We start from the raw sequence: 27,045 nt of genomic DNA on the forward strand, positions 1-27,045 counted from the left end.
ACCATCTGCCAGGATCCTCCCTAAAATCTTATATCAATAAATTCTGTACTATAGTAATTATTTTCTAGTTTTATAATTTCTTTTAAATATATAAAATTGTAAAAATATGAATGTGTACATATAATTTATATACCAGTTTTTATCACAAAGTCGTTTTATTTAACATAAAAATAACAGAATAAAACAAAACAAAACAACACCACCAGAACTTATTATTACTTTTATTCTCTTAGACTAATTACAGCAGAACAGGATAATATACAATAGAATAAATGAATTTTTACATGCCAATCCAATTCTAATTATATTAGTCTTATTGTTTATATAAATATATCACAGAACAGAGTATATCTATTACTTATTTGCCACTATAACACTTGATATACCAGGAATACGTCTAAGTATAACCAGCCTTACTGCGCACTCTCTGTAAACACTCTTTTTAATATGCCTATACACCGATATATTGTTGTATATTTAGTCTATTCTTGTGATAGATCCTTCTAATTCATGCAATTGCCCTTAAGTTTAATTTAAATGGATCTAGATGCGTATAGTGCATGGCCTCTCTACCATACTTAGACAAATTAATTATTTTTTGAAGGTATTTAAAGGCCTCGCATTCTGAGTTTCAGTGTCCCGGAGAGCTGCTTCTCTTTCTGGTGCAGTGAAGTTATAAGTGGTGTGCTGAGAGGTGCAGGAGAACCCGACAATTCGACACTCGGGCGGGGTCTTCTACTATCACATCCCTTCGGGGGAGCCATATGGGTTAGATTATGCTCCAATCTTTTTATTAGGTAATTCGACGCATGTTACTTTTTCCCTTGATGCTTGTACATCTAACATTTAGAACCGCTGCGTAGTCTGCACCGACTTAATAAGGCACTAGCGCGTACATGAATTCCCCTTCCTGTACCTCTACCACAGCACACTGCTTATAACTTCGCTGTATTGGATTATACTATATCACTGGCATAGGCGTAATATATATGCGATATCTGTGTAGTAAGCTGGACCTCAACTCGCGGTAAGCCGCTGTATCAATTACATATACATATGTTTAGTAATGATTTACTGTAAGCAGACAGTACAGTGCAATCCTCATGTACACAGCCAGTACACCTATTATTAAATAAACGGCTACTCCAATCTGTCTGCTATTTATAAGGCAGTGCTTGGCTCTGCTGCTCTACCCCAGCTGTATAATATCCTCTGTCCGTAAGCCTCGAATGGCTTTTTATTTTAAATTCCTGTTTCACACATAAACTCAAAATTACTTCTGCTATATGACTATTATTATTACAGTGGCTATATTCAATTATGAAATACGCATTAAATAGGAGCTGTATTATTTAAGTGTTAGGGTCTATCAGATAACAAATATATTCTTTAAATCTATAATATAATTTTTTTCAATAATTTAATCTAAAAAGAGCACTTAGATTAAATTATCTTAATACACGGAATAAAATATGTAAGGCATAAATAATATTTCATTTTTAATGAATCATGCTTATATTACAAAATATATATAGATATAAATTGTAAAATATGAAAATGAGAAAAATAACTCCAATTAGAAGAGATGCAAGACTATTTATTGCTTTAAGTATATGGAGGTGGGTAGTTATGCTAAAATCAATTTACACTATTGTTTGCACACTGAATGAGGAATTTGAAGATATTCTGAGTGTTATAGATAATGATTCATGTATAACAAATTATAATAATGTTGAGTTAGGCAGCGCAAGAAGCAATTTAAACAAATCAGATTACAATGATGTGCCGTGTAATACACAAACAGAAAATGCAGAGGTTGGTCAAAGTGGTTTTTTAAGAAGTATTTTATTAAACAATGCCTCGGATAGGATGCCAAATTCAAATGCATTTGATTCAAGCATGGTAGAAGAACACTCTAACATAGAAGCTAGTGTACAAAATAATGGAGAATTTAATTATATGCACAATGTTCAAAATGAGTTTGTATCTACTAGTGCATCAAGAGGGTGCTCATCAGAAACCTCAACTTCCCATAGACATATTCTACAGAATGAAAATACATATACCCCGCATATTAATCTATATTTGCAAAAACTATTTAATGCTATTAATACTCATATGAATATAACGCCATACACTTCTATGAACACTTCTGCATCACAGCCATATATCTATGCTAATCAAGAGGCGCAAGAAGATAGCCAGAACCTAAACAACTATCTGGTAGACACATCATTTATGAATAGAAAAAGGACGCACACTATGCTAGAAGAGAACAATGCTATTCGGCGCCATTTAGTAAAGCATGTAATTAAAAATTCAGACGAATATATATATTTTACAAATATAATTAATGCACATAAAATATCCGCATTAAACAAAAATAATCAAGATGAAGAGCATATAGCACCACTGTTTAATAATCCGAAAATAGAACTAGAAGTTATATCGAAATTAACATTGTACATAGAAAATGCGATTTTAAAGAACCAAAATATATGGATAGGTCTTTGTGTGATCAAAAAAGAAAGCATCCAAATTAGACTAGAATTTATTATGAATTATTTGAAAGATTTAGATTTAAGACATAAATCCTTTAATATGTGCTATTTTTTCTATTACTATAAAATGTTTCAAGATTTACATCAGTATTTAACTAGAGAAAAAGCAACTTGTTACAACAAGCCCACAGAATTTCTACCAAACCATGTGTTAGTGCCATTAAAGTACAATGAAATTACGCTAGGTGACATATACATTAAAAAAGACATAAACCTTCTTTGGCATGCTGAAAGCATAATGACATCATACGTAGACCCTAAAATACCGAGCTTTTATAAGAAAAAAAACAAATCTTTAAAAGCCCGGCGGCTAAAAAGGCAGCTGTTATTGATTTTATCAATTCCCGAAATATATGAGGACCTGTTATATATGAACTATAAGGAGATTGGTCAGCTGCAGGATATTATCGCAAATAAATTTTGTGATAGTAGTATTTATCGCACATATAACCCGAAATTCTGTGTTATAGAATATTTATATGGGGTTGTTCATAATAGTACTGAAATAATGAAATCATCATACAAAAAAATACAAAAGCACAAGTTATATGACTTTACTGACATTGCTTTATATCAGTATGTATATAAGATATTTATCGAGTTTTATAAGTATTCTTTATATCTATATCAAATAAATACAAACATTATGAAAAATGTATCCACAGATATCCGAAACACTCAATCTATGGTGGAGCTAGACAAAAATTATCTGGCCAGAAAGCAGTACACAAAAATTCCAAAAACAAATATAACTGAATATCAAGGAAAGGGTGTGGTTTCAATGCAGATATTAATGAAAGTTATTAAGAAAATTAATTATAACCGCGAAGATTCATGTAAAAGACTACTAGATAAAATAAAGTGTAGCAAGGTCACGTATGGGCATATAAAAAAAGAGTCTCTAGAATTAAGCCACGCCTTTCACTATCACGTGCAATTGGTAGATAATTATACACATCGTATGCACATTATACACCTTCCATTCCTTGTAGAAAAAACGAATTATACTACGAAATACCACCAAATTCATACACTTGGGGAAATAAAAGAGTACATAAATAAAACATTTTCTACTAAAGGATATAAAGGGCGCCCACAGAATAGCAGAGTATACCCATTCAAATATAGCAGAATCAACAAAACATGGTCAATAGTTGATAATTATGAAAAGGCTTTGGCAAAAAAGACAAAAGTATCAAGCAATAAGACTGTTAGTGATATGGACAAAACCATAGAGGAAATGAACAATTCTGGATTTGATGTTGTATTCTACTATATTAAAGAAAATATAAAAAATACTGAGTTTGTGTTTGCATATTTAAATCCCGTAGGTGCAAAGTTAGTTGACATGGCATACAAGGAAAATGAAGAAGAGGCAAAAAAGCTGTTTAATGATTATGAATTAAACACGGATGCCCCTAGAATACCACTATTTCTTCCCAAAATAATGACATCTGTGGTACACAATTCTCCATATGTCCTAAAATCAGAATTTTATAGATTTGCTTCCATCTCTAATTATAAAAACTTGGTTCCTGTTGAGTTTTCTAATTGGCTGGAGACGATAGTTGATAGAAAAGACATAAGTTCAAGAATTATAGAATTGGTTAAAGTGTATAGGCGCGATATAAACTATTACAGTGACTTCTACATATTAGACACAAATAGCGCGTATGAAGACTGTGTGTGCTACATCATGAATATTGAGCAAAAGAATATATCCATAGATAAGAATTTTTATTCGCTCTACAATATAGAAATCTCATGGCACATGCAAAAACACTATAACATAGGAGAATATAACAACTATTATTTAAAATTTACACCAAGCTCTATTAAAAAAACTAGAAGCAGCAATATAAAGAAAGAATACAACAAAAAAGTACTTTTCTTGTTCTTAAACATGCTACAAAGAATGCATGTATCACGGGATATGCTTCGCTACGGAGTTTGTATATACACACCAAATGGCGCTACAAAGAGCATTAAAGTTCCTATTTTATGCCCAATAATGAAATCCCACTTAGATGGCTTGCTTAGTGAAGAAAATGAAATGCATCATATGCTTAGTCCTATATTGAAAAAGAATATTCAAAAGTTAAAGGATCATCAAAATATAAACCCAGATGAGGTTTATAATGCTTCTGAAGTATATATAACTGTAAAGAATGTTAACTATACAAAGTCTAAACTTGGGCTACACTATAATATCTTGAGTTCTATCTTTTAACACGCAGGCATTCTCTGAAATATTATCAAATAAGTTAACAGCAGGTAAGTGTGGATAGGATAGCTATATAAATAAAAGCTAGAAAATAGAAAGCATTCTATGAATGTTTTTCTATAATTACATTAATAGAAAAAGTCATATAATATGAACTTCTTATATAAAAATCCAATAATAAACACTATATAGCAAAATCACGTTTTCTAATTTCAAGCAGTAAATATATTATAGCCCGAATGAATAGTTAAAGCAAATTATAGTTATTTATAAAACCACCTCTGATATATATGCTATCTCTAAATAGTTTAATGCACAAATAGCTATGCAGTGATAAAATTATTTTTCTTTGAATTATATCTTATCAAGCATGCAATTAAACAAATACAATTGTAATATAAGAGGGTTTCGCTTAATATGGCCTCAAAAATAGAAGTGCATCTAATATACATACACAGTTAAGTCTACTATACTATTATATATAGCAAGAAGCCCACAGCACAGACAGTAGCACTGCATGCTATAACCCGAAAACAAAATGGAAAGTAATACAATTTATTTGAACTCCCGGACAGACTAGGACACACTCCATTATATGCACAAAGCCACATTATCTTACACCTACCCCTATAAGACAAGCACTCCATGCATCACTACCAATAAGGACACTGCCTACGCACTGATGGACCACAAACAAATAAGTACTGCTTCTCACAACTTGCTCTTCACTACAGCTAAAATAAAAAGCAAGTTGTGGTGGAGGATAGCTCGAGCCACCTCCAATTTTTAATTTTGCTTCGCTATTTATAGACAACAATAAAAAATTATTGATATTAGATCGAATTCGCTTTCGTTTCTAGTACGTTCTGAAGTATAACAAAAAATAATGAAGATTGAAAATTATTGCATGTACTATCTGAATATATTTCTGTTTATTGGCTATACTTAAAAGCCTAGGCTTTCTAGGTGTGGGATCCACCTTCTTATATTTTTATAATAAAAACACACCAAAATTTCTCTCCATTTTGACCCCCAAAAAGAAACACAATACAGAGAAATCAGTAAAATTCGCGGAAATATTCTATGTTTATCTATATCATTTGATGCAATGCCATTGTTAGAGGTCAAAATGACATAAAAATAAAAAAAATAACTAATTCATCCTAGAGAAAATACACCAGGAACCTCATAGAACGTTATTTATAAATTCCTTAAAAACATTAAACAAGTACACTTAGAACAAGTTTATTTTCCAATTAAACTACACTATAGAATGCAAATGCATGCATATTTAATTCTGTATACATTCGGGTTATATTCGGGTTATATTATAATATAAGACAAACCACCTGTATATTGGGAATATAGCATCTAATCCTTTCTCTGTTATAGCATATGCGTTTGTAAACACCCCTATATTCAGAAATAGCTCGAGATTTAAATATCTTAGAGATATTCCTAAATAAGCACTTTTCATACGGAAGTATATTTGTAAATGCGCTTTGCAATAAATTCAGATGTATGCTAAGGGTATAATACCCACCAACATATTATTTAAGAAAACTTAAATTTATCTAATAGAAAATTTTATATTTCATATTATGATATTGCATCAAGACAAATCACTGGATAAAATAAAAGGCGATATAAAGTATAAACTAGAAGAAACAATGTGCTTAATACTGGTGACACAAGGGATGATTTTTGATATAGAAGACATACTAGAGGAAATACATGTGATAGAAGATAAAATAAAAGCCAGATCGGATATAGAAAATCCATATGACTCATCAGATATACCTGAAACTATTACAAAAGTAAAAAGTGACCTAAAAAATGCAAACAGACTAATCATAGACTACTTTAATGCAGCTAGTTCATTTATTTTAAAGATAGATCAAAAAAGGCATCTATTGGAAAACACAGAATTCACTCAAGATATAGAAAATATTAATATTCTAATTAATGAGATTGAAAACAACTTATATAAAAATATATTTAATAACAAAGCAGCGCTAACTGACTTAAAAACACAAATGCAGGAAAGACTGCGCAATACTAAGATAAAGTTAGGAAATATTATCCAAGTAGTAATGGGTATGGTGTGTATACTTATATGTATATCTGGTATAGTGGCAGTGTCTATGATAGAATACATTTAAATTGAAAAATGTACAGCAATAATACACAGGAGAAATGTAGGCAGTGGCTTATAATATATAGCATAAACCTACTGCACAACAATGTATTATCAGAGCAGATCAAAATTTCGGGTTATATCACATAAATTGAAATTCGTGTTATATATAAATAGACTTATTTGTTGCTAATACTATACCTTTTTATTAAAAAACTCTTTTTAGCAATTAATTCTAATTTATTTTTATATGTGCCTACTGCACCTATTATTAATCAAAAGAATTCTTTTTTTGAAACTAACTATAAGCATTATCAGCATAGATAATTGGAAGTATAAAACTTATTAATGAAGATAGCATTAAAATACTTAGAACAACCATAGTAAGTACAGGTTTTTTATACTTTGTAAAAAATGATTTTTTTGTTTGCTTTGCTCTTTTTTTAAGAGTCTTCTTTGGAGTTCTCTTTATGGCCTGTGCAGAATTTTCTTTTTTTACACAGTCTTTTCTTGGGCTATTGTAGTCCAAATAATATGATTCACCAAATTGTTCGAATGGATCGTATTTAATGGAGTTATCTTCTGTAAAAATCATCCTGGCAGAAATGCCTAGTGCATCGATGTATTTATCTACTGCATTCTTTAGAAAAGGCTGTATTATCAAAAAAAGATGCTTATCCTTGGGCTCAATAATATCATACCATTCGTTTTTATATATTATTTGGCTTTTCGTTGCTAGCAACAATGAATTTTCAGCTGCAATTTTATTGCTGACTTTTTTTATCTCATTTTTTATATCTTTAATCTTTTTAGACAATTCTTCTAATTCAAAAGCTGATGTATTTGTCTCTGCAAGTACATCAGAGTTTTTAGCTTTTTCAATATCATGTAATTGGTGGATTAGAGTAATTTTTTCAAGCTTTCTTTTTCTTATCTCTGAATGTATATACTCTAACTCGCTTCTATTCGTATCTTCCTGGCGAAGCAGTGTATTATAAAATAGCACTGAGTCTTCCATTATATCCAACAACTCTATATTTAACATTAACTTAACCTCATGTATAATATTGGCATTATCAGTTGCTTCCTGGTTTTCACACCTTGACTGAGGAGGAATATTAAAGTAATTTGAGGCTGCAGTGCCATTTAAATATGCCCTGTCTTTGTTTATATGGAAAGGATCTATTAGTAGATAAAATACGCGCATTTCCTTTTTTATATCTTCCTCATAGAATGCTATTGATAAAAGGGTTTCAAATATTTCTATTGGAATTATTTTGTCAATGGCGCTTATCGCCTTTTCTAAATAATAGTTAATTTCATTTCCTTTAATACTTTTGCCCCTTTTACGATCTTCCTTCGGTTTCTCTTCTATTATATCCTTTTTTTTAGTATTTTTGCGCTTTTTACGATTTTTATCTTCCTCGTTTTTCTCTTCTATTATACCTTTTATAATTTTGTTAATATCTGAAAGGTTAAATTCAGCAGATTTATTATTGATTAAATAGTCAAATCCTTCTTCAATTATATAAGTGTCACTGCCTGGCCGTATAGAGTATAAATAATTTAGTTCAGGCATGGCAACTTTAAATTTTCTAATTTTATAATATTTCTTCTTTAGTTCATATAGCTGGCTCATTATTTTTTTATTGCTGTAAATGATTTCTATCTGTCTTTTCATTTTGAAGTGTTTAACTACCATCTGCATGTACTTATGTCTGTTAACATTAGGGTGCGTCTTTTCCTCATATAAAAAGCTTAAACGGTTCAACCACGCATTAAAATATGCTTTCACATGGTTTACTAGTAAATCAAAATCTATCTTATTAACTACTACCTCGCTTTCTATTAATTTATCTTCTAATAGATTGCCATCGAAATAATCTAACTCATCTAGAAAGTCGAACGGTAATTCTTCTTTTAAAAATTCTTTTAATGTATTCAATTCCATCTCCTTACTATCTTCCTTCTTGGTTATATCTATCTCTAAATATATAATACTGTATATAATATTTCTTGCAAATGCCAGAAAAAACTCTTTTTCTTCTACCGAGCCTGTGCATGACTCTACAAATACATGGTCATAAAAAATATTGTTTATACTGAATTCTTTTTGTTCCTTGTCATATGTGTCCATGCTGCTCTTTTTGTTTTTATATTTACTATATTTAGCTTGAATTTCCTCTTTATTTAAGATTAGATTAAAATTTTGGTTCTTTATGTTAAATTCATATTCTATTTGCTGCTTCTTCATTTAAAAACTATTTAATTTTTTTTTAGTTTAAAACAGTTTATTGAAAACTATTTAAAAATTTAATTCTGATACGTTATTAATTTAGAAAAATTGAATATCTATTTGATAATAGCTGTAATTATTAATTAAAAATATTTTTAATTAATGTAATAGTTGGTTACTCCCTTGTACATTATTAAAACTCATTCAAATTTTTTATTATTCTTGCCTTATATAGATTCAATTTCCAATTATGACAGCTCTATAAGACTTCGCAGGAGTGGGTGTGAGGCCCCCACAATAGGCATGATTTCTCATATGATAGAAACCAACAGTAAATGCCTTTAAGTATTACAAAATACATCAAAATAGCCAAATATTTAATATCACCAGCAAGACATGTAATAACTGGTTTAATAAAAATTTATTCTGTTTACTTTATTAGAAACAGTTAATAATGTGCTAATACAGCCACTCAGACATAATACCTCATGGGGGATATAGCAGTGTGACAGTTCACATGGAGATTCCGCCAAAACAAAAGACCAGGATCGCGTAGAAACAGATCAAACTCTAATTTTAAGCAAAGCATCCCCCAGCTTAGGGGAGACTCTGGGAAGTATTAAACGTATACTTAAGCACAAGATATAACATATCTATGCCATTAGGAGTTTCAGGGTCTGTATATGTTCAGACTGAATCCTAAAAATACTAAATATCTCTTACCATGCACTGCTTTTTCTATATTTTTAGTTTAAAACAGTTTAGTGATATAAGATTTGAAGGGCATCGAGTGATTGGCTTTATCCATCTTGAGTAACATCTTATATTTATTAAAATAATGTTAATTGTTGCGATATGTATATAAAAAATATAAACCATAGCATAAATACAGTATATATTGATAGAAGCAGCATCATATACCTTGAAGAAGTAATTTTGTATATAACCCCAGCATAATACTGTATAGAAGTAAATAAATTAAATGGGGGTTTATCATCTAATTTCTGGCAATATTCTATAATTTTAACTGTTCTTCCGCTACTGGGCGGCCGATAGTTTCCATTTATACTCGGTGCATTTCTAGAAAGAGTGTCAGTAGTAACAGAATCACTGAAGGAGGTACTTATGCCTGGAAGAGTAATTTTGAGTGTATTCGCGTATTCTTGTATGTATCTTAATAAGCACTGCCTTTGCACTTCACTTATTCCACTTACGGTATCAAGTGCGCTCACTATATGGGAAATACTATCTAATTTTTTGGTTCTTTTAACTATGGATACTTTTAACCTTTGCTTGTTATTTGTTAGTCTAATGGCTACATTGATTTTATCTTTTACCTCTACTGGAAGAGTGGGCGAATTATACTCTTGAAGTAAATTCATTATTATCATGCGCCTTTCTTCATGAGTCCCTGGGCTAGATCCATGCCCAGTAAGTTCAAATATATTTTGCTTTGTTTCTAGTAGCTTTTTGTCTATTCTCGCCTCTTTATTCTTAATCCATTGTATTTCCTTTATTAAATATTTTCTAATTCTCTCTAGCTTTGCCTTAAGTCTTGTGGAAATCGGTTTAAACATAAATGCAACACATATTATATTGGTTGTTGAGGTGAAGATTTTTTTTCCTACACAGCACGGATCCTCTTCGTGACACTCTATTGCCATGTTTTCTAAAATCTCTGTTTCTACTGCATTTATGTTTTCTGAGTGTATTAAGAAATATGGGTCCAACGATATTACAGAGCACATTAGGAATATATGCGAAAATATAGGCCCAATAAATTGGCACATATTCATAAGTATGGAAAAGTTCTCCATGTCTATCTGATCATTAATGAAGGACTGTATTGTTTCTGGCGTACGCGTCTTGTCAATCAAGGCAAAGCTTATAGAATCAATTTTCTTTCTTAAAATATCTTGGTTCTTTTCCATATACTCTAGTCCTTTATAAAGACGAATTTGGTTGCCCTCATTAGAATCTATGCCTAGCGTATATAAATCGTCTAGACTATATTCAGTGAATAAGCAGGCCTTTTTGTTTTTATTAGAGTATTCTATTACTTTGTTATGCAATGCATGTAGTCTTCTGCATGTGATAAATGGCATCCACAATTGTTGTATTTTTAAATGGCTTGCAATAAATCTGGTGGCACTGGGTATGCATATAATACCCACACTATCAGCATCATTGAATACACCCATCCACTTATCTACATTTATTGTTAGTAAATTTGTGAATGCAGTTGGATGTGGGCCATTTGTTTCTTCCGGTGAGACATGTGTTAAAGAAGATAGAAAAAAACTTACTACTTCTTTTTTCTTTAATTGACTCTTTCCACTGCTGTTTAATGGAAAATTCAATAGATCCTGTTTCTGTCTTCTTATATATCTATTTGGCGGGGCTTTAAATATTTCATATATACCATATCGTATTAATGCAATAGTATACGCCTTTTCATCATCTGTTGTATTCCCTGCCAGTTTAATATTTCCTGTGAAGATATATCTCAGTGCATCCATAAATATATCTTCGCTATTTAGAACTGAAGAATCTACTAAGCCGGCCTTTTCTATATATGCATAATATGCACTTTTTATTTTCTCATTTAAAAATATTATATGTTCAATGCATTCCAATTCACTATCGCTGGTTGCTATTTGTTCCACTTCCATAATTATTATTATTGCTTCAAATAATCATAATATATGCACGTTTTATTAAAACAAATATTATTTATGACTTACAAATATTAATTAGAATAATTTTCTACTAATTTGCTCTATGCTATTTAATTGTTTAAATTTCTAATTTATACCACTTTGTACTAGTATTTCTTAATTCAGAAAATGCATTCATGCACTGCTTATAGCCCCAAATTATATAGAATATACTTAACCAAGTCGTCTTTATTTAATCATTCATGGATTTTTATACTTTATATGTATGCCGAGTGTATATTGTTTGGATTTATGCCATAATTTGTGTATAACAGTATACTAAAAATTTCCAGGCATTAACTCATCTAGATTTTCTAAAAACGTTCTGATGTTTATAGCGGCCTTCCATAAGATTATAATTATGCAATGTGCACTTTTTGATTTAAATTGAATAAATTTTTTATAACCCTGAATTAGTATGAATATAAATAAGCTAAAATCAATATTTACCCTAGGCGGATCTACCAATACTAGCATGCAGTCTACAATCGGCTCAGCTAGAAGAAAAGTATCTACACTGCTGCTTTATAGCACTAATAATTTGCCAATGGGCACAAACGCACACAGATATATAACACTTGGCGCGAATAAACCTGAAATAAAGAAGGCAGTGGACAATATAAAAAAAGAGAAAGACCAAAAAGAAGCAAAAAGCCATTTTTACATGTACTCTCCAAAGTTCTTACATGGAAAGCTTCCTCGCATTATAGCTAGAAATGCAAAAATCGATATTTCTAGTACTGTAGAACCAGTACATATAGACTTGCTCAACAGTATAACTGAGCATGTTCTAGAAGGAATAATACGGATGAATATGGTGACAGCTAATGGAATTTTAACATCTGAGTGCCCTATTACTGCAGACTATCGAAACTTCTTTGCAAATAACGATAACACACAGATAACTATTAATAAAGTTGTTGAGAATGGGTTCCTGCCAATTGTTAGTAAAAGAGTCAATGCATGGTACGCCCATCTTCTCTCTCTGCCAGACTTTGATGTTATTGAATACCTAACCCACGTTAGGCAGCTTTTTATTGAACATGCTTTTATAAACCACTTTAACAAGCCCATTGAACTTATTAACCTAGAAAAGTTTGTATCTATGTTAGATGAAGAGCGTGTAGACATCCATGGCCATTCCATAAATCTGTTTGAAAGGAACCAGAACGGTGTTTATAACATAGATCGTGCATTGGAACTGCTTGAGTCTAACAAACACAATTTAGAGATTCCTTTCTGCCCAGAAAACTCTCAATTCTATGACACCCTGTGTGAGCAGGACAGAAACCTACTTCTTGAGCTTAGCAAAAACTGGATTTTTGTAAAAGAAATTCTTTCAGCTTTGCACAAAATAATTGACCCAAAGAATGAATATGTAGACATTAACTATCTGATTGGCATCCATTCCCAAACCGAAGTGCAAAGAATATCTATGAAAAGCCCAGCAGATTGCCATGTTGGAAACTTGGTTGATCGAAAGGTTTTAAAAAAGTATATATCCGGTAGAAGTTACCCTATACTCATTTCTGAATATATTTCAGACAGAGTGAACCAATTTAGAATTTCAGTAGAAAACACTAAGCCCACACAGTATAAAAACTTTGTTTATAAAGCAAAGAACTCTATTCGTTCTGGTTTCTTATTTGCTGCTACACTAATAGCTGGCAGCGGTGGAATCCTATACTATAACAGAGGAGTATTATAGTTTATTGGAAACTCAATATTATTTCTTAGCTGAAAAATCTGTTAGTATTTAAAAGTTAAATATTACAGCTTTTCTCCAGCTTCTTTCAAAAATAAAAGATCTATACTTTGAATTTGTGTTGTTTCCTTTAAATTGAATATTATACTTATTCCATTTAATTGACAAAATATTTATTTCCTAATGGTTTGTTTATAAACTAAACAGATGAAATTAAAATAATAAATAAGAATAGCAATAGTAGTATCTGAAACTTCATGAACAATTCTACTATAGAAATGGATGAATTTGATGGTTCAATGTATGAACGTATAAAATTGCTTTTAATAAGTCTGTACATCTATTTAATACAAAGATTTTTGCTGGGTAATGATTAATAAACTGTAATTACTTATATCTAAAGCTGAAATACTCTAAATTCTAAAATAATGCTAAATTATAGAACATATGTCTTGTTTAACTCTATAGGAACTGTTATCGATTAAAAACTCTATAAGAATATGTAGTTTTTTGTTTACAGAATAAAATTTAGAGATTTGTTTTTATGAATGGTTTACTGTCTTGTTATAATATTTGTCTAATTGTATTTCTGTACGTTAATAAATTCTGTATACTTCGGTTTAATAGAGTATGGATGGAAATATTTGAACCCCTATCTATGTCTAATATACATAAAAGTAGTAATTCAGTTTTATCCTCAAATTTATTATTTTTTAGTCTCCATACATAAAAATGTACCCATCCTAAAGGAGCAAGAACACTTTAAAATTTAAATTTAAATTAGAATTATAGTTTATTTTGAGTTTATTCACTATAAAAAGCACATTTATATTTCTATAAATATGCACTGGTTGTAAAAAGGTAGAACAGTGAATTATAGTTGTCTTCGGGTTATTTCTAGAATAGTATATTCTGTCATTATTATTTACTTATATCTAGCTAAAACTTATTCTGTTATTTTTCTTACCGGACCATTAAAAAATCCCTCAATAATTGATGATAAATGTGAGTCGCTTACATCATCCAGCCCTCCAAATCTATTTCCTATTTCTCGCACTATTTTTTTGTATTCTGATATAATATACACCCTGTGCTCTTCTGGCATGCTGTAGTGCCGAGCCTTCATTGATGTTTTTTCAATGTGCCGTAATAGCTCTCCTATCTTATTTTTAACCTCTGGATTTTCAACTGATTTTGTTACTTTTCTTCTCATCTCCTGTGCTAGCTCATGCACTACGTCATTTTCTGGAATTTTTTTGTTCTTTAGTGCATTAATCAGTGAAATTGAATTTAAAGAAAAAATTAACCCCTCCCACTTCGATGCTGCCTGTGTGCACTTTTTTTCTGATATTTTATAAAACTCTTCTAATTTCTTCTGTATGTTTATCTTTACATCTAGAAAGTCGCAGAACTTCTTTGCATCATGAAGAGATCTGATCAAATAAAACATGTCCCTGTCTAACAGCCTCTTTTGGTTTATTTTCCCTGTAATAAACTGCTCTTCTGCCTCTTTATACAGTGTAGTATACGTCTGCGCTAGCTGTGTTTGTACCTTTTGGTGTATTTTATGCTTTTTCATAACAGAGCCAATCTCTGCAGACAAAAAGCTTTCTAAAAATTCAAGGAAATCTTTTAGCTTTTTTATTGGGGAGCTAATACTTTTAACAAAGATGTAGCACTGTTTTCCAACTTGGTGAACTAGCCGCATACCAATAAATTGATTTACTTCTGCAAGCACTGAAGACACCTGCTCATCTACAAACCCGCGCTTTGCAAGAATTTCTATCTCACTTGACATATTGCATATTGCCTCCGTTCCATCCTTTAAACTATGCTTTATTAGTGCTTCTGCATACTTCTCCACAAGTACCACAAATAACTTACTTTTCCTTTTTTTATCAACCAGAAACTCTGCCCAGTTTTCATGGGTTTTCCCCTGTAGGGAGAGTATTAGCTTCTTTTTGCACACTTCATCTAGAAAATGCTCTGTCTCCTGCAGCTGGGCCTGTATTTTTTCAAGCAGCCCTGAAATTATTTCAGTTTTTTTGTACGCATTAAGATCTTTTTGTATCTTCTTGTACTCTTTGTACTCCTGCAGGCGCTTTGCCGGTAGGTTTGACACGCTTCCTAGCAATAAAATGGACTTTGCTCTTTCTATCCCATCAAGCGCTTCTATCACCTGCTTAACCCTTTCCACCGGCTCTTTGTACTTTGGAGAAATATCCACTCGTTTCCCATGAATTGTCAAATTCATTTTAATTCTGTTATATGCGTCCATGCTCCTTTGCATCGATCGCCCCATCCACTCCTCTGCCATAGCCTTATCTACCATCTGAGTTTGGATCTATCCGTTTATATTTATTCTCTGAAACTATCTTAAAACACTCCTAGGAGCTCTGAAAAAATAAGTTCTAACTCCAAATTTATTTGCTGTCTTGAATAGCACAGATGATTTTATATATTCTTCTTTAATTCGGTTGCAAGCGCTTGGCATTATGCAGTTCATGCCCCATAGCAAATGGCCGTATGTTAACTTCTGGAATGTATATTTCTGGTTATTATTATACTGCCGCTCTATTACATCTATATAATACCATAACTAATACAAATGTTCTATATACTAACATCCTCATATAACATTTATATATGGAATTATTTATATTGCTGTGAGTAAGTACATCTGGAAATACAAATACGATTGCCAATCATTCTTCTATTTTATAGAGTGCCATATGTAAAAGACTCTTGTTACTACTTTCCAACAAGTAGGATCATAACTGAGCAAATCAGAGAAAATACAGCAACCATTTCGATTGTTGAATTTACAATAAGCAGAGAAAGAAACACTTTTCTATTCTCGCTCAGCCTAACAATTCCATTCTTGTTTGCTTCTCCAATTGCAATGCCAGAGAAAAGGCCTCCAACTCCATATATAATACAAGAAGTGAACACCCTTCCTGCAGACTCGACGGGCATATCAACTTTTAGCTCCCGAAGAGAGAAAAAGGTCACAATAAGCGCATACATGAACCCAGCAGACGCAAAAAGCACAGGTAAGTATGCTTTGGTAATTATGTCTGTCCCACGATTTGCCACAACAGCAGCAGACGAAGCAGCCTTTGCAGACCCAACAACAGAGCCAATTGCACTAAATATAAGCATGCAAACAACACCCGATAGTGCAACAACAAATGGGGCTACTTTCATATCCAGCTGCATATTTTCCATATAAAACTAAAAATATTTATGGTTTAAATTCTTCCGTGGCTATAAATATATTTATAGCATTTATTGTATATAATGCAAATCTGCTAAAATATTCCTAAATTGTAAAATTATCTAATTATTCAACTGTACAGTTAAATTATAGTGTCAAACACTTCTATACTCTGATTTCTGATTATAACTGTTTCTTTATTTTGTCATAAATTCTATCTGTTGATTTGGGAGCGCCTGCGGCTGGAACAATACTGCGTAACATGCTCCAAACACAGATATATCCCAGTATTTGCATATTTAATATAACAAATACAATTAGCATATCTTTATCTGGCGATAATTTTAAAATGTATTAATATATAGTACACAGTGCACATATAGAAAGTATTGCAGTACAAGAAATAAAAAGTACCTGTATTTACTCAATAACTACTTCATCTGTATATTCAAACAATTGGTCTAGTGCAACAGGCCTCCCACATATTTCGCTTATGAAGTATCGCTCTGCATCATTTGACACGGTCAGTATTATTGGGCTGTTATATAGTGCGTGCTCTGTCTCTTGTGGATCAATCACCTTGATCAGCACCGTCTGCAGCAGCTTTGGATTTACAATATACGGCGCAAACACCTTTATTGGGTTATATGGTGTAAGTATACGTGGAAGCCTCTTTCTTCTGTAAAAAATAAACCGCTCTGTAATCACCCACACTCTCTTCATGCATCCTTTCTTTAACTCCTCCTTAATTTTACTTTCTGTTGTAAATTCATCTATAAATAATATTGTCTTGGCAGTATACCCAGACGCATTCTGTATTTCCGCCTTGATGGCCTCCATCTCTACAGAGTCTCTTACAATAACCAGTGACCGCTCATACTCATTTGATAGATTAGTTATGTGGTGTTCTGCATACTTTTCTGACGAAGTATGCCGGTTTGCCTTTAGGCAGACCTTGTATGGACTGCACAGTGGCTCCCTCTGCCTGCTACTTTGCCTCTCCTGCGCGCACCCTTTCTTGCTTACTATCACATAGCTGGGCATCTTTTCTATAAAAGAAACCAGCTTTGGAGGGATAACATCACCCAAAAATATAAAAGACTTTTTTTCTTCTCCACTGCTCAGATACCGCAGATTCATATACTGCTTTGGTGCAGGCTTTGCCTCCTCCAAAATCTTTAGCGTCTCATAGAACGCCACTGAGTTCTGTATAAGAAGAATGTCGGCGTCTAAAAGAATGACGGTGTCTACACCCGAAAGGAATGCATATACATTTAGATCCTGCTTGGCCTTTCTTGTAAAGTCTTCTAACTCTTCCGTGGTATTTATAAAATACTTCGACCTGTCTATCTTCTTGTCCCCAAATGAAACCAGTGCTTTTGTGGTTAGTATCACTATGTCCGCCTGCATATTATAAGTTTCCTCAAATCCCGTTCCCGTGTACATCATAGGAAGCATAAAATCATCATTTTCATCCCCAATAATCTTATACTGCGCAGTTTTTATGTCTTCCCCGAGCACGCTTTTCTTTGCCATAATCCGGCCCACTATTTCAGCAATAAGACCGGCATTTGGAACAACCACACAGAGCGTGCACTTGTTTAGCGAAGTTGTCTCCGTGAAATTCTCAAATGATGATAACCGCGTTTTTTTCTTTGGATTCTGCGTTTGTGCCGGCCTTTCCGAGTACATTTTTTTTTCATATCTGTCGAATATGTACTTCACGACCTCCTGGATATACGCTTCTTTGGAATATCCCCCAAACAGCCCAGACTCCTTTTTTTTAAAGCACTCTCTCAGCTCTTTTTTCATCCCCATAATAAAAAAAGAGCGTATTATACTGCCCACGTGGCACTCCAGTCGTATTTGGATTTTCATTTTTTATTGGCTCCTTTAGTATAGTGGTTATTATGGCACGTTGTGGCCGTGCAGACCTGAGTTCGATTCTCGGAGGGAGCATTTTCTTCTTTTTGCCAAAAATGCCCCTTGATGCTTCCCCGTGCTATTATAAATACTGCACGCGCTGGTTCTCCATGAATAACGCACCCCCTTTGTTTTTTGAAGAAACTTTCGCTGGGTCTTTGGGCGACATTTCCTTCAAAGTCTTCATGGACCGAGAGCTGTCTAAAGTTCATATATACGCCGTGCAGGAGGGAGACACCCAGGACTACTCTGACAAACTTTCATCTAAGATAAAAGAAGTCATTCGCTGCAAAAAAGCATATGTAACTTGCTATTTAAATCCAGGAGAAGACCTGCTTCCAATCAAGCTTATTTTGCAAAAATACGCAGAACTATTGGAGAATTAATAGAATAAATTGCTAAATTAGGGCTTTTCTGAAAAGGAAAATAAATTAGTGTTAAATAAATCCATTAGTACCATAGAAAAATAAGATTTTTGATTATATCAAACAATTACTGGGATATATTTAAATTATCACACTGAAGCATCAAGATATTTAAATATTATTCAGGACTATATACAGAAAGTTTGTGACTAAGTTTCTTCTGGGGGATATGTGTAATTTCGAATGCATACTGATTTCCCATATGAACTTTGGACTATTACACTACTTGCTATTATGCATTATGCCATGTGTAAATTATAAAAGTGATTAAAGTGTGCCAAATAAGTAAATAAACGATCTGTTAAATGGATATTATTGTGGATATAAAGATACTTGGGCCATTCCCAGGCGTATTCTCTCTAATATACTTTCGAGTATTTACACGATGTTTGTAGAATGCCCTGCATAATATACGCACTGTGCATAAATTATTTTTATAAATGGATGGACCTCGCCTTGTAAAGCTAAAATCCTCCTTTGACAAGATGCTTACACAGCTATTCACTGAGGCACAGATACAGGAAAATGTTAAAGAAGACATTAATGCACTTTTTACTCAGCTGCTTTTAAAGTATTCAATCCCACTAAAACTTAATAAGCTAGACGTGCTGCTACTAAAACCGCCCACTGCCCTGTACGATATTACATGTCCACAGACCATTTCTAGTATTTTGGCATCACACATTGCTGACCCGGCTTCTTCTCTTATGGCTTTTCTTAAACAAGAAACTGATGCGGTCAATGAAGAATTAGCCCAGCTAAAGCAGGCAGAGGAGGAATTGGACAATTCTTTGCGCGCGTCCACAGCAGAGCTGAACAAATGGCTGGAAACAAGTGAAAATACTCTTGCACAAATTAAGAAACAAACACAATAAATGAAGATGTTTTTTACATTCTATGAACTTTGTAGGGAGAGTGTTTAACTCTGTAACAGATCTCTATAAAGATATGCATCCAGGACAAATAAGCGGAGCCAATGATATAATAGTCTGTAAAACAGCAAAGGGATTCCACTCTACTGGATTTCATGCCAGATTCGGGAATGTGCAGTCATTTAAAACATCCCGAGAGGTAATTTTAACCGTGAATGACCGAGTGGTGAATGTTGAGGCTCGCTTAGACAGAGAGGGGAATGTCTTTTTCTCCTTCCACAATCAAAGCCACCCAGACCATCCCTTAGTAAATGTTCCCTTTAAGTCCTTCAAAATGTTCATTGAGTCAGACGACAATTATGCTTTCCTTCTTTCAAACTATGAAAGAATCCACGAGTGCATACGAAACAGGCAGTACGTATTTAGTGAATGCATGTTTAAACAAGTGGTGCCCAATAAGATAGAGGAGGTCTTTAATGAGCACCGAATTAAAATGTTTTTGGGGGATGACATGGTTGTTATTGGGTTATTTGAGGCTGGCAGCCCAGAGATTGTCTTTTACATGACATTCTGTCTGTTCAGCGAGCTGTACTTCTGTGTTGAGAGAAGAGAAGGGCAGAGAATGTACGAGTCTAGTGAAGCAGATGGAGTGGATGGAATGAATGAAAAGTATACAGAAAAGTTCTTGATCAAGCAATTACTTAGAAAAAGAGTGCGGATAGAGCAGTCCCCAGATAGAAGAAAAAGAGAAGTCTATTTGCCAGATACCTACATAGAAAAAATGCATTTGGTGCCTGGGCCAAACAAAACAGTATACAGGCTTTCCGGGACACCAATATTTCTGACATGCAACATATACCTATGGAATGAAACAGATAAAATCATTATCTCAGATATTGATGGGACTGTTACAAAAAGCGATATTGTTGGCTATATTTATGGTGCAATGGGAAAGGACTGGACACATCTGGGCATTGCAGCGCTGTATAATAAGATTGTAGAAAATGGGTATAAAATTGTGTACTTATCATCCCGCCCAATTGGGCATATTGGGTTTACAAAGGCATATCTGGAAAGAGTTGAGCAGGAGGAGCAGAATCTTCCAGCCGGCCCTGTAATTCTATTCCCAGGCCGGCTTTTATCTGCGATTTATAGAGAAATGGTACAGGGCCCAGAAGAATTCAAAATTTCAGTAATTTCAGAAATAAAAGGGCTGATGTCTCAAGGCAGAATATATGCTGGATTCGGGAACAAGGAAAGTGATAGAATTGCGTATGAAGTGTGTGAAATAGACCCTGGGCGTATTTTTATAGTCAATACAATGAGTGAGATATCTACAGGAAGAAAAGGAATTGTAAAACTAACACACTGCAGTTTATATGATATTGTAGATGGTGTGTTTCCACCAGTTAGGCAATTATAACAAAGCGTAGCATAGAAGTGCACCAGAAAGAGTTGGTGGTCAATACCTTCATTAAAGGGGTGAAACATTGAAAGATAATTTCTGGGTTTGTTTTTTGAAATGAAGAAGAGCGAAGAAGAGAAAAAGCACATCCAGGCATTTGAAAGCACAGAAGATCGCACCGCGCCCTCAAAGGTAAGCGATCTTGTAAAAACATTAGAAAAGTCCTTGAATCCAAGCCATTTTTTAAATACTCGGTTTAACACCCAGAATATTAAACTGTGCGAGCAGCTTATGGCAAAAAGAAAGGAGAAAAGCACTGAGGCACTGCAAAAATCTTTCCATGTAACTCGCAGCCAAACACGAAATGATGCAAACCAGGAATAACCCACTGAAAAGAAGAGTATTTAGATAAATAATCATTTTATGAAATAATCCCAAATAATCCAAAACTAAATTAAGAGATAATTCTCTAGTCGCATAAAAATATAAAATAAGAGGCGGCTCTGTACTGAAACATAAAACCCAGCCAAGTATATGCATACCCACTATACTAAATCTCATTTAAGTGAGTATACCACCAGAACTGTGCGCAGAAAATAAAACAGCTTGTGTAATCCCGGCATAATTTCAAATAAATAATAAATACTGGTCTATTTTTATACACAAATTGTTTTTAGAATAACTGAATTTATCGTAAATATTCATTAAGAAATTTAAAAAATTATATATACCTCCAAGAAAGAAAATATAATCAGAAGATTAGACATTTAAATAAACTGTTGGTTTTGGATAGCGAGATCCAGAATGTCAAACAAAATGATGCTGTTTGGAGTGTCAAAATGTGTGAGTGACAGCTTTTGTGATTGGAAGTCTTCTATATAAGGACGACGTGGATTCAATAAAGAGCAAATTTTCGTATGTCTAAGTCTTTAAGGAAAAAACAGCTTAAACAATGCCCATTTTAAAATATCTGTGTTGTATGCTAAGACTAGCATTTGTGTAGCATGACATAAGTTATCAGAATGTTTACATAAACAGAACAGCACAAATTAAATTAGAAATATTTATTGACACAACAAGTTAACATAAATTAAATTGATTATACGGTTTATAAATACGTATACAAATTCAATAAACGTCAAAGTTTAAGAATGCCATTTCCGAAGAAAACAACTGTATGTCCAAGTCTTTAAGGAAAAAACAGCTTAAACATTGCCTATTTAAAAGTATCTGTATATCGTCTATATTTATAAAATATGTTTATTTATATTTCAGTCTTTACTTTATAGTTTAGGTGTACCTAAAACACATAAGTTCTTAAAAGATAAAAGAATTTGGAGCCAGCTGCCAATAAATATGTTAGTAAATAAATACTTTGAAAATTATGGGCGCTAGTTGGAAGGGGTGCTTAAAAGATTACGCATGGTAAGTGATATTATAGCACGGGCTAGAATTATTGTAATATGTGCTGTGCATTATATGGCTGAAATATGCATATAAAATTACCACTGCAATGTATCTGTCTGCTGTCTTAAATATACATGAGACTTTTGTAGATTTTTATTTAACCGCCTTGCAATTGAATTTAAGCTATTATGAGCTATTTGTTATTTTGCTTTAAGCGTATTTAATTTGTATTTACAGCACAAACTCTTTAAGAAGAAGTTCTTGTACAGTTTCCTTTAAAATATCCACACCGAATGGAATACCATGTGCAATGTCTATAGGAGATCGCACAGAAAGTGGCTCTATGTTGTGTAGATCGCACGCCTTAAGAATGGCTCTAGCAAGTGACTTAATTAGTGCAGACGTATCCACCTCTGAGAAAATAATAGTCATTGTGTTGTGTGTTCCATTAATAGACTGTGTGATATAAAAGTGTTTCTGTCGGTGTGTGAACGTCTGCTTTCTAATAAGGGGAAGCTGGCACAGTGTAATGTATATAAAAGATAAAGTGCCGCCTTCACTATTATATACCTCAGAAAGAAAAAGTGACAGCTGACTGACTGTTATAGGGCATGCTTTATTGCGCGGATCCACGTCAGGGATTTTTATTTCTGGTACCAAGTAGTAGTATTTTTCACTGTTTATTTCTTTTAGGGTTTTATTTATTCCATTTTCAACCATTTTAAAAACAAATAAGACTTTGGAAACTATATCTATTCCATGCTCTCTGTACATGTCTTCCACCTCTGGGGGAATGTAGACTATGATAGGGATCTCATTCTTTTTGGGAATTACTTCACTAGTAAGCATCTCTGGACCAGCGTATCCTCTCAACGTCTTGGATATTATAGAAAGTATAAGTATACATTTGAGCACCCGGAAGAAAGTTAACTTATGTATATTTGTTTTCATATCTATAAATTTATTTATTTCAATATATAAACAGTATGATGAAACTTAATGTTTTAGACCAAATTAGACATGTCCTACAAGTAATGAATTATCAAATAAACAATAAGGTGGTAATTCATATGAAAATAGGCCAGTTTTAACATAACCCATGTTAAAAGATGGTTGTGCACTCCCGTGCTATCCAGTTTAATTCTTCGGTATGATTATATGATAGTAATAGCACATTTAGTGTGTGTATAGGTTATCAAAATGTTTAATATCTACTACATCGTAAAGGTGCCGAAACAAATGTATATGTGAACCATGCATCATTTATTAAAATATTATTTATGCCTTAAATATTTTTGTTTTATATTAAACTCTTCAGAAAAAACTATGTACAGTGAAGACTTTTAAAGAAAAGTATACTCCAAAAATATAATTTTATTATAGTGAAAGTACATCTCAAACCATCAAGCACACAAGATAGCAAGAGCACCATATATACTACTAGACAAACAGAATGCTATGCGCATTCATGGTTAAGCACAATCTATACACCTCAAAGAAGTTATATAGTGCAGATAGTATAGCACGGCAGACTTAAATATTGAATAGAGTAGAAAATTCAGCTTTTATTGTAATGCTAGAATATGAGATTTATTTTAAAATAAAAGTGGGATAGTTGTATTGCGCAGATTAGTCGAATGTTCGCTGCTGTCTCTTTCGCTTATTTCTTTTATCCTGCTTTGTTACATCTGGCTGGGTTTTCTGCATGGCTATTCTAAGGTCAATAAAGTCTTTTATGTACTTCCTTGCTATGTCCATTTGCATGGACATTTTTATGGCCTCAAAATCTTTTCTTTCCTTCATTTTTTCAATAGTTTTAGTGATCATCCCGTATAGCCTGGCATCGTCTTCCACAGTTCCCTGCTTGCTAATGAACTGCAGCTTGTCCTCTACTCGATCAGATTCTGGGTTACTAAAAGTTGGGCTGGAGATAGATACATCTGTGCTGGGGCTGCTTTCTGGTGTAGAACTAACCTCTACAGGCGGATTGTTTTTTGGAACATGTTCTGGTATAGAAGAAGAATTAGCACGAATCTTGCCGCCAATAACAATAGGGACCACCTGCTTGGCCACAGGAATTGCACTACTAGAAGCAGTGGGCACATGTGCTCTGGTGTTCTTTGTGGGTTTCTCTGCAGATGCTCCCTTACTCGGTTTATTTGGAGTAAGAACAAGGCGCAGATTCTTCTCGTCTGAAATCCCAGAAGGCGCGCCTTTCTTATCACTCGTCTTATTAGAAGACATTACAGAGGATTTAAGAGTGTTCTTCATATTGGTATTTGAATCTTCTGCTACTGCAGAACATTTACTTGGCGGAATGCGATCTTTCTTTTGCACGGAAGGCTTTCCTTTTTCTAATGGCTTCTGCACAAAGAGTGAATTTATATATTTGGTCAGCACACAATCAGTATCATCCTCCGCGGGTTTTTTATCATTCTTCTGTTCCCGTTTCTCATCACACTCTCTGTCACAGCTAGAAGAAGAGAAAGACGGGCTTGATGAAGAACTTGAGGACGAGCTGGAAGAAGAACTTGATGATGAAGAACTAGAAGATACCATCTTCTCAAGCTTTTCCAAATATTCCTGGGTTTTTATCTCATTCTGTTGCTTTCTCTCTTTTCTGGCTTCCTCTTGAGTATTCGCTATTTTTAAAAGAGATCCAATCCCTTCCTTTATTTCTTCTATTTCTTTGTCCTTTCTTTCAGTGCTTTGTATAAGAAGGTTCCTGTCTATGCTGTTACTTTCTATTTCACTCAATTTTTTAAGCAAATCTGCTACAGTTGGAGAATTTTCTTTCTTCTCTGGAAGAGTTTTTATTTCTAACGATCTTTTCAGAAGAAGGAAAGATTGCGTAAATTTCTCTTTTACTGTTCTCATTGAAAACACAAAGAAGTATTAATTTAACCTTTACAATTTGTAATTGTGAAACATTGTTTTATAACAATATAAAAGCTAAAAGGCCTAGTAGTTCTGAAAATGAAACTGCATACAAACAGATTAAATAACCTTATTAATAATTTTTGGTCATTTCAAATTTAAAGTCACTTAGTAAGCATAATCTGCACATTTACTGCCCAGTAATAATAATATAAAAAGAGAACAAATAAAAATATGCAGCAGTCTGTTTTAATAAACAAATTACTAGTTGTGTGCTTCTTACACGAACCCACTGCATATTTAAGATATAGTTAGAACAAAAGCCTTTATTTGTCTATTAATGAATGATCAATCAAGTAAGAACTGTTCCAAGCAAGCTTCTTTCCAGTTCATCTAAAAGCTTTCATCTTTTTTGCTGCTTTTCTTCTCGGAGTTAACATCTTCTTTCTCATGTGTTTCCTTTGCTTCTACGCCAGAGTCAGAAGACTTTTTGGCATCCTTAACATCCTTCTTCTCAGACTCAACATCCTTAACATCCTTCTTCTCAGACTCAACATCCTTGGCCTCCTTCTTCTCAGACTCAACATCCTTAACATCCTTCTTCTCAGATTCAACATCCTTAACATCCTTCTTCTCAGATTCAACATCCTTAACATCCTTCTTCTCAGAAACTGGGTCTTTCTTGGCGCCCTCGGCGGTCTTTCGTCCCTTTTCAACCGCATTAAAGAAATCTTCTGCCTCTTCCAAAGTAGAGAATCTAGCCAGGTACTTCTGTGCTCGGTCTAAACCATCTCCACAGTCGTCTCCAAATGTAGTCCATATCCAAGAGTGCTCTGCCAGTGGATACTTTGAAAGAACAGTTGCTGCCTCAATGTAGTGATTGCACCCAAGCTTGAATACTTTCTCTCTAATCTGAGTGATTCTGTACTTCTTGCTAGTTGGCTCAAGAGAAACACGCAGCTTTCCCTTTCCACGCCCAACCCAGGACTTGGTTTCCAGCTGGAACCTGTAAAGAATCGCAGAGGCAGAGAAAATAATCTCGTCTTTCTCTGACAGCTTTGTGTACTCTTCCCTTCTTTTTCGGATTTGCTCTTCTTCTGTTTCGAGAGTATGATCTTCCGCGGTGTTTTCTTCTTTGCGCTCTTTTACTTCCATATTATACAGGGATGAGGTGCAAAAAAAAGTAAAAATGGAGAACGAGGGGATCGAACCCCCGACCTTCCGCATGCAAAGCGGACACTCTACCACTGAGCTAGTCCCCCGACACATATTATGCACAGATGCTCTCCGTGTCCCCGTATCTTGTTTGGGTTGCCTGCTCTGCTTCTACCGTCTTTGT

At 33.5% G+C, this 27,045-nt stretch overlaps 15 protein-coding genes and 2 non-coding genes across 17 annotated transcripts; 8 read left to right on the forward strand and 9 right to left on the reverse strand.

The window, feature by feature from the left end:
* Window positions 1-1,557: 1,557 nt before the first annotated feature.
* NEPG_01185 (uncharacterized protein) lies at window positions 1,558-4,832 on the forward strand (the record flags this gene model as incomplete). Its single annotated transcript, XM_013203559.1, has 1 exon — window positions 1,558-4,832. One exon carries the CDS (start codon window positions 1,558-1,560, stop codon window positions 4,789-4,791), a length of 3,234 nt encoding a protein of 1,077 aa, XP_013059013.1. The 3' UTR covers window positions 4,792-4,832.
* Window positions 4,833-6,386: 1,554 nt separating this feature from the next.
* NEPG_01186 (uncharacterized protein) lies at window positions 6,387-7,060 on the forward strand (the record flags this gene model as incomplete). The annotated part of the gene is made up of 1 exon (XM_013203560.1): window positions 6,387-7,060. The coding sequence occupies one exon, from the start codon at window positions 6,387-6,389 to the stop codon at window positions 6,945-6,947; it is 561 nt and encodes a 186-aa protein (XP_013059014.1). The 3' UTR covers window positions 6,948-7,060.
* Window positions 7,061-7,220: 160 nt separating this feature from the next.
* NEPG_01187 (uncharacterized protein) lies at window positions 7,221-9,176 on the reverse strand (the record flags this gene model as incomplete). Its single annotated transcript, XM_013203561.1, has 1 exon — window positions 7,221-9,176. The coding sequence occupies one exon, from the start codon at window positions 9,174-9,176 to the stop codon at window positions 7,221-7,223; it is 1,956 nt and encodes a 651-aa protein (XP_013059015.1).
* An 812-nt stretch (window positions 9,177-9,988) lies between these two features.
* NEPG_01188 (uncharacterized protein) lies at window positions 9,989-11,830 on the reverse strand (the record flags this gene model as incomplete). Its single annotated transcript, XM_013203562.1, has 1 exon — window positions 9,989-11,830. The coding sequence occupies one exon, from the start codon at window positions 11,828-11,830 to the stop codon at window positions 9,989-9,991; it is 1,842 nt and encodes a 613-aa protein (XP_013059016.1).
* A 463-nt stretch (window positions 11,831-12,293) lies between these two features.
* NEPG_01189 (uncharacterized protein) lies at window positions 12,294-13,595 on the forward strand (the record flags this gene model as incomplete). Its single annotated transcript, XM_013203563.1, has 1 exon — window positions 12,294-13,595. One exon carries the CDS (start codon window positions 12,294-12,296, stop codon window positions 13,581-13,583), a length of 1,290 nt encoding a protein of 429 aa, XP_013059017.1. The 3' UTR covers window positions 13,584-13,595.
* Window positions 13,596-14,426: 831 nt separating this feature from the next.
* On the reverse strand, window positions 14,427-15,912 carry NEPG_01190 (uncharacterized protein; the record flags this gene model as incomplete). Its single annotated transcript, XM_013203564.1, has 1 exon — window positions 14,427-15,912. The coding sequence occupies one exon, from the start codon at window positions 15,910-15,912 to the stop codon at window positions 14,527-14,529; it is 1,386 nt and encodes a 461-aa protein (XP_013059018.1). The 3' UTR covers window positions 14,427-14,526.
* An 84-nt stretch (window positions 15,913-15,996) lies between these two features.
* On the reverse strand, window positions 15,997-16,808 carry NEPG_01191 (uncharacterized protein; the record flags this gene model as incomplete). The annotated part of the gene is made up of 1 exon (XM_013203565.1): window positions 15,997-16,808. One exon carries the CDS (start codon window positions 16,806-16,808, stop codon window positions 16,332-16,334), a length of 477 nt encoding a protein of 158 aa, XP_013059019.1. The 3' UTR covers window positions 15,997-16,331.
* Window positions 16,809-17,127: 319 nt separating this feature from the next.
* On the reverse strand, window positions 17,128-19,050 carry NEPG_01192 (uncharacterized protein). The gene has a single exon (XM_013203566.1). The coding sequence runs from the start codon at window positions 18,673-18,675 to the stop codon at window positions 17,218-17,220; it is 1,458 nt and encodes a 485-aa protein (XP_013059020.1). The 5' UTR covers window positions 18,676-19,050; the 3' UTR covers window positions 17,128-17,217.
* NEPG_02702 lies at window positions 18,685-18,756 on the forward strand. The gene has a single exon. It is a non-coding gene; the product is annotated as a tRNA-His (tRNA).
* On the forward strand, window positions 18,777-19,177 carry NEPG_01193 (uncharacterized protein; the record flags this gene model as incomplete). The annotated part of the gene is made up of 1 exon (XM_013203567.1): window positions 18,777-19,177. One exon carries the CDS (start codon window positions 18,777-18,779, stop codon window positions 19,104-19,106), a length of 330 nt encoding a protein of 109 aa, XP_013059021.1. The 3' UTR covers window positions 19,107-19,177.
* A 408-nt stretch (window positions 19,178-19,585) lies between these two features.
* Window positions 19,586-20,020, forward strand: NEPG_01194 (uncharacterized protein; the record flags this gene model as incomplete). Its single annotated transcript, XM_013203568.1, has 1 exon — window positions 19,586-20,020. One exon carries the CDS (start codon window positions 19,586-19,588, stop codon window positions 20,018-20,020), a length of 435 nt encoding a protein of 144 aa, XP_013059022.1.
* A 22-nt stretch (window positions 20,021-20,042) lies between these two features.
* On the forward strand, window positions 20,043-21,440 carry NEPG_01195 (uncharacterized protein; the record flags this gene model as incomplete). The annotated part of the gene is made up of 1 exon (XM_013203569.1): window positions 20,043-21,440. The coding sequence occupies one exon, from the start codon at window positions 20,043-20,045 to the stop codon at window positions 21,438-21,440; it is 1,398 nt and encodes a 465-aa protein (XP_013059023.1).
* Window positions 21,441-21,539: 99 nt separating this feature from the next.
* On the forward strand, window positions 21,540-21,806 carry NEPG_01196 (uncharacterized protein; the record flags this gene model as incomplete). The annotated part of the gene is made up of 1 exon (XM_013203570.1): window positions 21,540-21,806. One exon carries the CDS (start codon window positions 21,540-21,542, stop codon window positions 21,804-21,806), a length of 267 nt encoding a protein of 88 aa, XP_013059024.1.
* A 1,254-nt stretch (window positions 21,807-23,060) lies between these two features.
* NEPG_01197 (uncharacterized protein) lies at window positions 23,061-23,780 on the reverse strand (the record flags this gene model as incomplete). The annotated part of the gene is made up of 1 exon (XM_013203571.1): window positions 23,061-23,780. The coding sequence occupies one exon, from the start codon at window positions 23,778-23,780 to the stop codon at window positions 23,061-23,063; it is 720 nt and encodes a 239-aa protein (XP_013059025.1).
* A 624-nt stretch (window positions 23,781-24,404) lies between these two features.
* On the reverse strand, window positions 24,405-25,706 carry NEPG_01198 (uncharacterized protein; the record flags this gene model as incomplete). Its single annotated transcript, XM_013203572.1, has 1 exon — window positions 24,405-25,706. The coding sequence occupies one exon, from the start codon at window positions 25,704-25,706 to the stop codon at window positions 24,459-24,461; it is 1,248 nt and encodes a 415-aa protein (XP_013059026.1). The 3' UTR covers window positions 24,405-24,458.
* A 345-nt stretch (window positions 25,707-26,051) lies between these two features.
* Window positions 26,052-26,861, reverse strand: NEPG_01199 (uncharacterized protein; the record flags this gene model as incomplete). Its single annotated transcript, XM_013203573.1, has 1 exon — window positions 26,052-26,861. The coding sequence occupies one exon, from the start codon at window positions 26,859-26,861 to the stop codon at window positions 26,100-26,102; it is 762 nt and encodes a 253-aa protein (XP_013059027.1). The 3' UTR covers window positions 26,052-26,099.
* Window positions 26,862-26,896: 35 nt separating this feature from the next.
* NEPG_02703 lies at window positions 26,897-26,968 on the reverse strand. The gene has a single exon. It is a non-coding gene; the product is annotated as a tRNA-Ala (tRNA).
* Between the last annotated feature and the right edge of the window lie 77 nt (window positions 26,969-27,045).

This window comes from Nematocida parisii (assembly GCF_000250985.1).
Source record: "Nematocida parisii ERTm1 unplaced genomic scaffold supercont1.3, whole genome shotgun sequence".
Taxonomy (NCBI): domain Eukaryota; kingdom Fungi; phylum Microsporidia; genus Nematocida; species Nematocida parisii.